Source organism: Mastomys coucha, unplaced genomic scaffold (genome assembly GCF_008632895.1).
Source record: "Mastomys coucha isolate ucsf_1 unplaced genomic scaffold, UCSF_Mcou_1 pScaffold19, whole genome shotgun sequence".
Classification (NCBI taxonomy): Eukaryota; Metazoa; Chordata; class Mammalia; order Rodentia; family Muridae; genus Mastomys; species Mastomys coucha.
Genome location: NW_022196901.1, coordinates 10,707,730 through 10,716,337, shown reverse-complemented (window position 1 = coordinate 10,716,337; position 8,608 = coordinate 10,707,730). Strand labels below are relative to the sequence as shown.

At 38.2% G+C, this 8,608-nt stretch overlaps 1 protein-coding gene across 6 annotated transcripts in view; it reads right to left on the bottom strand.

Annotated features, from left to right (window-relative positions):
- Positions 1–8,608, bottom strand: part of Cacna2d1 (calcium voltage-gated channel auxiliary subunit alpha2delta 1) — a 451,116-nt gene that overhangs the window by 364,325 nt on the left and 78,183 nt on the right. For all 6 annotated transcript variants that reach the window (XM_031380027.1, XM_031380030.1, XM_031380032.1 and 3 more), the window contains exon 3: positions 1,974–2,090. In XM_031380027.1, the coding sequence (XP_031235887.1) occupies positions 1,974–2,090 (117 nt within the window). The remainder of the gene's footprint in view (positions 1–1,973; positions 2,091–8,608) is intronic.

Below are 8,608 nucleotides of genomic sequence, written 5' to 3'. Positions count from 1 at the left end.
TGAGGGGGTGGTGGCTGCAGAGTAAAGGGGTGGTGGCCACAGAGTAAAGGGGTGGTGGCTTCAGAGTGAGGAGGTGGTGGCTGCAGAGTGAGGGGGTGGTGGCTGCAGAGTGAGGGGGTGGGGTGCTTACAAAGAGAAAGGCAAACCATTATAAGGATATTAGTATGTCCCAAAGTTTCCTTGTCAATAATAATGTCAAAACAAAATCCCAATATATTTTTCTCAGGTTAATTACATCCTGAACATGTATTGTTTGGATAAAAAAATTTAAGGTTTGAGTAGCCTTAAAGTACTTCTTAAAAGAATTACATAGCAGCCAGGCAGTGGTTGCGTATGCCTTTAATCTCAGCACTTGGGAGGCAGAGGCAGGCAGATTTCTGAGATCGAGGCCAGCCTGGTCTACAGAGTGAGTTCCTGGACAGCCAAGGCTATACAGACAGACCCTGCCTCAAAAAAAAGAATTTCATGGCAAAAGACTTAGGTTACCAGATATGTAGCACAGTGATCAAGGATTAATAGAAGAAAAAAATACATAATAAATGTTCATGGGAAAATTAGCTAGAAAAAAATGTTACTTTAAATTGAAGCCTGAACTTACATACTAATGGTTTTACAAATGTATTAAATACTTGAATATGAAAAACAAAACTTGGGAATATTTAGAATTAATCATTTTTCAAAATTTTATATATATGACTTAGTAGTAACAGAGGATTTGACAAACAAAATACTCAAAAATACAAGTAATATAAAGTTGACTTCGTTAAAATTAAGAATCTATTAAAATACATATCAAAGACAATTAAAAAGCCAGAAAGGAAACTGAAATTAACTAGTTTACATAGCACCAAGAATGGACCACCTTTAAACCAATTAAAGAACACAGGGGAGCGGGGGCGGGGGCTGGAGAGATGGCTCAGCGGTTAAGAGCACTAACTGCTCTTCCAGAGGTCATGAGTTCAATTTCCAGCAACCACATGGTGGCTCACAACCATCTGTAATAGAATCTGATGCCGTCTTCTGGTGTGTCTGAAGACAGCTACAGTATACTCATATAAATATAATAAATTAAAAAAAATACAGGTCTGCAAATGATATGAATAGATATTTCGCTGCACATTAAAGGAAAGGTGACTGAACATATCTCCTCTTCAGAAATCAGCAGAGGGACATTCCATTTTGTAGTCACTTCTTTTCAGATAATTAAGAACTCTAACATTGTTGCATCTGTTCAGAATATGAACTAATAAGACCTTAGATACACCAAGTAGAGGCCTAAGCTGACCAAACGTTTTGGCAGAATATGCATGTGCAGTGTGTTTTTCCTACTAGGTGGTATCAGGATGAGGTGGGACTGGAATTATATATAAATTAAAACGAAATGAAAGTCAATGAATTATATAGATACAGTGTGGATGAAAAAAAACCAAGCCTCTGAAGGCCACATACAGTATAATAGATTACTATAACTAAAAATCAGCAAAAAATTAAACATTATGTAGCAAAGCAAGTATATATGATTAATCAATTATCTCCCACACTAAACACTTTCGTAGGAATGTGGGATCATGGGATAGGAGAGTACTATAGTTTATGTGCTAGCAATAATAATGAGGTTATATTTTAGTATAAGTTAAAATGTGATCAGTGGATTATAGTATATAATAATTCACATAGGTATTTCATGTATTAGCAACACCTCTGATGTATTATGAAAAGAAAATAGTAATATAGTAAAAATAGTAATAAAATAAAAATAAATAAATAAAATAAAAATAGTAATATAAAAAATAAAGCAACGGGTAGAGGAGAGCCGTCTGTTTCTGTGGGATTCCATGACTCCATGAACTCCTCAGTTGAATTCGGTTACGCAGGGGAAAATCTATATCAAATGAGAACTTCAGACACAGGAAGAAACACAAATATCACAGAGCCATGGAGGGATAACTAAAGAAATCTCCATCTAAACTCACCACCAGGGCTTTCGATCTGTTGCTCAGAAGTTTCTCAATGTCTCTGGCTGCAATTTCCACCAGTTGGCGTGCATTATTTGGCTCCACAGTATACATTTCTTGATATTTTTCATAAATCTACATTAAAGAAAAAGATAATTAAGAAGAGCAATGGCGAGTTTGTTTAGATCATAAGTTCCCATTATGATGCATCTAAAACCAAAACCAAATAATTAGAAAGATCTACTCTTTTGCCTTCATCCTGATTCTTTTAGTTTGGATATATACCAGAAAAACATGCACAAATCAATGTAAATTTTCTAAGACAGCTAGCTTGCCCAGACAATAGGTTAGGCCACTAGTTCTAACCTTAACATGTGTTTACATGGACACTGTTGGGGGTGAGGCTTTTGCATCAGCTCAGCTTCAAAACCTGATATTAACTTTCCCCCTCCCCCCCATTTTAAGAAAGGAATGAAGAGAAAAACTGCACAAGAGAGGTTAAACCTGGAAGACAGGTATGCGTGAACAAGGTAGAGGATAGGTCATACCAGATGGATCATGAGCTCCTTATATAAGCCCATTCCCCACTACTGCGGCTATATAGGATACGTTTACTTCTTAAGTCTATGGAGAGGGTCAAGCAGTGATAAGGGACTGAGGATGAACTCCCTGCTGCGGTCCACAGCAGAGGGCAGATGCCCTCTAAGACAGTTCACAGCTAGAGAAGTTGAAAAGTTGAAAGTACTGATGTGGATATCAAAGGTGTATTTTTACAATTATATTAATTATGAGTATTTTTCTGTATTTAATAATTCTTTACTTAAATCATCAAATAAACTATGCCAAAGTTAACAGAGTATATAAAATTAAGACCCAGCCACATTTCTAGGGCTCAAATTGATGTCTGCAGAAGGATTTTTCTCAGGTGGCATGGGCTGCACCTGGTTCACAAAACCTACCCACTGCCAGCAGGCAGAGAAACTGTCAGGGGGTGGGGCCAGTGGCCTTGCTTGTGGCTGGAGGGTGATCTGAGAAGGAAATCCCCTATGCACTGAGCAGATGGGGCTCACATGCATGACTTAACCATCTTTAAAGCCAGGGCCTGGCAGCTTTTTACTGCCTTGTGAAAAGTGAATCCAGGCGTATACCAGAACCAGTTCTACTTGCTTTATTATTTTATTTTATTATGTACAGGCTCTAAGGCCTGGTCCCAGCTGAGCATGAATGTTAAGCCATGGATGTTCGCTTCAACTATATGCAAACTCTGAACCATCTATATGTGAAGGCAGATGTCAGTTTTCAATGAAGATACACACACATACATGTACATTTATTTATGTATGCACTTTGAGGTGTATAAGATGCTAAAGATTGATCTCAGGGAGTTAGTTACCCATGTAAGGGAAGTACTCAGCTATTGAAACAAATGCTATGACTATAAATTTAGACATTACGTGCTAATATTTTTAAGGATGTAAATTGCCATGTGCTCTTAAAGTAATTTATTTGAATTCAAGTTTTTTGAGCATAGGCCCATTCAGAGTATTCCAAGAATTAGTTTTGTGGTTTAAAAACCTCGTAATTGGTTTCACCCAGGTCTCTTGCATATCAGCAGATGGCTTAAGCTTTCACAGAATGGATTATCATGTCCTGTCCTAAACACCCTGGCTATCCTTGAAGATTTCCTTCCAACATGAACCTCTTTCATTTCAGAGTAAAATGAGATTCTAGAACATCAATATGTGAATAGATCAATTGATTCAACTTACAAATAGATAAACCTCAACATCATTTTAATTGATCCAACACAGTCCTGCAGGAAGAACAATACAGCTAATTGACATGCAATGTACTGGCACTTGTATCATTAATATCTTGTGCATTTCTCAATAAAGTCTACTTTCTTGTGATAAAGGGAGTGTAAAATATGCCCCACAATTACTGGAGGTGGATTCAGACTTAAATTTGCTAGGTCACAACATATGCCCCACCTGTCACTAGGTGTCTTCAAGAATGAAAATATTATGTCTAATGTAAACAGAATATTTTAGAACATATTCTTCCTGATATTATTTTTTAATACTTAAATACTATAGTGTAGCTGATCCTTGCTACTTTGTGGGGTTTTCATTCTACCCTTTGCCTCCAGTTTCACCCTCTATCACAAAATAGGAGAGAAAGGAGAGAGAGGAGAGAAAGGAGAGAGGGGGGAGAGAGAGAGAAATCCCCGAATATAATTTCTTTCCTTTTGTTTTTTCTTTTAGCAAGACTACTAACAAGCCACAACCAACCTCCCAAAAAAGAACAACAATGACCCGCGACCCACCACCCTATCAAGGCTCTTGCATTTATACACCTGCTGAAAAGTTCCCACAATCCCAAATGTTACCCAATTGTAGAAACTATCTGCAGCTCGCAAAACTATGCCTCTGCTAGAGCAGGAGACAAATCATAGTAAGCTGCCACAGTCAGCTCAATGCAGCCCCATATCTCCACACCTGGGGTTAAAATGAAAACGTATTCTTTTTGTTTGTTTGTTTGTTTTGTTTTGTTTTTTTCAAGACAGGGCTTCTCTGTGCAGCTCTGGCTGTCCTGGAACTCACTCTGTAGACCAGGCTGGCCTCAAACTCAGAAATCTGCTTGCCTCTGCCTCCCAAGTGCTGGGATTAAAGGCGTGAGCCACCACCGCCCAGCGAAAACGTATTCTTATAAAATGTCTGTGTTTTTTTGTTTTTTTGATTTTTTTGTTTGGTTGGTTGGTTGGTTTTTGGTTTTCTGCCTCTGCCTCCCAAGTGCTGGGATTAAAGCCATGCACCACCACCGCCCAGCTCTGTGTATTTTAAAGAAACCAAAATTCCAAAATTGTCACTACGCTATATTTTGAGTATTGACTGACCCCTAATTGCTTATGCATTAAAAATGTTACTATTGGGAGGTAAAGGAACTTCTAGGGGGCAGGGTAGGACCTATTGGAAGCTTCTTAGAGCCTTGGTGAAATGCTCCTGAAGGGATGGTGGAGACACCAGCATTCTCTCTACTTTTCTCTTTTGCTTTCTGGCCATGGGATTAGCATGAAATGAAGGGCTATCCCAAGAAGATTATTATAAGCAGCTAGTTTTGCAAGCAATGCAAGCCATATTTAGATGTTTCACGTATAACATTAATTTTTCACTTTAGAAAAAGGTTAAATTGCATTTAGCCAGCAGATTTGCTAAGGTTCAGGGATGTCAGAGTGAAGGGAATTTGAACTTCATTTTGTTATAAAAGAGTAAGCCCATGTCTCAGAGTGGCACCAGAAAAAAGGTAATTTGGCATTATTAGACATGTGAATCACAAAACAACTCTACCCTAACGTACCACTGGGCCCAGCAGCATGGAAGGGAAATGAGAAAGAACCTAGGAGTCGAGTGTCAGTACCCCAGCCAGGGGACAATCTTAGTGTGTGTCCAGGGAACTAACAAGGCAGGGCTTGAAGAAGGAGCAGTGGGAAGGTAGCTTCCAGGCTGAGATTACTGACATGTGCTGCCATGCCTTATAAAGTTTCCCAGGGATGATGAGCCTATGTAAATAAGGACCCACAGAAGCTTGCTAGTGAAGAGGAGTCTGAGACAGAGATGAAGAGGAAGGAGGAAGTGTAAAAACAAATTTCCACAAAAGACAGAGCAGCTCTCCCAGGTGTCTCTATCTCCTTATATGGCTGTGGCTTGCTTTCCCTGGAGTGAGCTTAGTAGGAGCAATGAAATGTAATGATGGAGGTATTCTGACGTCCTGGCAGGGTTCTGTTCCCTGTTAATACAGTGTTTGCAGATTCAGAAATGAATCGTCCAGGAAAGACATGAAATAGCTTTTACTCATCGATTTATTTTTAGAAAACCTTTGCATGAAGCAAGTTCTCATTACTACAGAGCCCATTCATTTAGAATATCTCCTAATTTGGATATGGGCCCAATTTTGAGGATATCAAGATAAAACATTTTTCAACAGACTAAGGAAAGAAATGGTTGCTTATGGATGTTTTATGAACTCACAGATGTTGATTTCAAGAATATCACGAACACTTCAACTTAAAAACATATCTGCTAGTGATTAAACATTTCATCCTCCATCTATCAGTTCAGTCACAAACTCCTCCTTGGCAGAATGTGTGTGTGCACATGTTCAGGAATGACAAAGGGTATTTTCAATAGTTTACGATTTATATTGTTTAAAAGAGCATTGTTTCCTGGGGTGGTGCTCAGAGCTTTTTTTTTTTTTTTACCTTGCATGCAAAAGATCCTGGCTTCAATATCCCGCACCATGAAACAGAAAAGAAATTTTATGCTGCTTGTAAATCTTGGGATTTTTGTCCTGTTTTGTAGACAATGTTATATAAGTTATATAATTATGGCTTTGGTTGTGTGTTATCACATTTTAAATGCATCTTTAGATAGAGCTATTTGCTCTGACCTCTTTCATTGTTGTAGAATTTGACTAGAGCATTTTAGATAAGGGTCCCACGTTTCTGATTTTTTTAATTGCATAAAACAATATAACACTATCACTAACTTTTACCATTGCAGTGTGAGCCAAATATCTTATGACTAAACACTTGGGAATCTGTTTCCCGGTCTTTTTCTATTAAATCAGTGGTTCTCAACCTTTGTAACACTGCAACCATTTAGTACAAGTTCCTCATGTGTGGTGGTCCCAACTATAACATTATTTCATTGCTAATTCATAACTGTAATTTTGCTATTGTTATGAATTATAATGTAAATACCTGATGTACAACCTGCCAAAGAAGTTACAGCTCATAGACTGAGACCCACTGGATTAAATGAAGGCTAAGAAATAACAACAAATGGAAAACTTAGTGACTAGTCTGGCTAGTCAGCTTGCTACAAGGATCCCCATCTTTCCTCCTGAGAGTGAATTTCAGGCAAGCTACTGTGTCTGCCTGACATGTTCATGAGTGCTGGAGACCTGAGCTGGGGCTGTCAGGCTTTTGAGGCAAGCACTGTGCCCTGGAGCCACTTCCCCAGCCCCTAAGCTTGTCCTTTAATACAACAACAATTTACTAACATAGAAAAACTTAAAGTATAGAATTCATTCAATAATATTAATTATTTTCCTTCTGCGAATATTTCATGATCAATCTCATAAAAGAATTTTCGTAAAATTCCAAAAAATAACTACACTAGTATGAAGCCAGTAAAAAATAGCTATACTAACTAAAGAAGATGCACTATTTCTACAATAGCGACTTTCAGTCCTGGGACCGAATAAATTCCACCAGGTACTCAACTTCTGGAGTCCACATTCCTCTGACACTTCCCAATAGGAGATTAAGCACTGGACCAAGTCTTGGGTTAAGATCCCCAGCACTGTATCAATCAAACAACAACAGAACCCCCAGCTCAAAAGGACTCTAGTCTCTGCTCCAAGTCCACTTTCCTTTTTTGGAATTTTTCAGCTATAAATTCCTATGCAAAGTAAAACAAAACACAACCTAAACTAAACTAGCAAACAAAACAACCCCTAGTACTACCACCACCACCACTCACTTGCACACATCATAAGCCTACTTGCTAGGAAAAGAAATGAGGCAGAAAGGACCATGCATCTCTTCTAATGCTTAGTACCTGCATTATTCTCCCCTCTTCTTCTCCCTCTCCATCCCCTTCTCCCTCTCCCTCCCCCTATCTTTCTACCTCTCTCTTCCCTCCTTTCTTCCTCCCTCACCTCAAATCCCTCTACATTATATAGCATGCATTTCTTTACAATCCTTCTGTCACTATATTAAGGCATGTGTCTCATGCACAAATAATTATCTAGACTTTATATTCTTCATTGTATGTTGTCCATCAGTATTTACAATTGTCCAAGTAATCTATACCACACAGAAAAGCATAATAGAAACCACATTTTTGCATTATAATTTTTGAGGAAAAAGAGAATACAAGTTTAGCAAGAAGTTTTCCTATATGAACAGCAGGGGTAACAGGGATGCCAGCTAGGTGCAGAGCCATGAGGCTAATTATGAAGGAATTGGGGGGGGGGGAGAGCAGCAACTGTTTATTTCTCATCTTACCAATAAAAGTTTTAAAATTTAACATTAAAGTCTGTCATTTGTCTCTATGGTTGAATGAAAGCTATCCCCACAGTCAACTTAAATCAAAAAAATAAACATTAACAGAAAACATCTGCTTCTACAAAGTCTACCCCTTAAATACACGTCCACATACTACCCAACACAGGGGCACATAGTCATGGATTTCTAAGGTGAATCATAAACTGGAGCTTACAACCCTCCCTATATCTGTGTGTCCAATTACTAGAGACCATCAATATTGACAAAAAAGACATTTCATCACCAACAAGCTTGCAGACACAGGGTGAGTATACCTTCTCAGAAACATGGAACTGAAAATGCTTACCTCAGACTTCTGAATAGCTGCATATACACAATGAGATATCTCGGGGCTAAGACAGAAGTCTAACCTGAAATTCATTTACAACAGATGCATCTCTTACATCCCTAAGGGATGTCACACAGTGTGACCAGTATACATACATTAGAATTGCACTGTACCACAGTAAGAGCTAAGATTTTAAACTCTACTAAATACAAAACAAACAAACAAACAAAAAGAATTTATATATTTATGTTCATT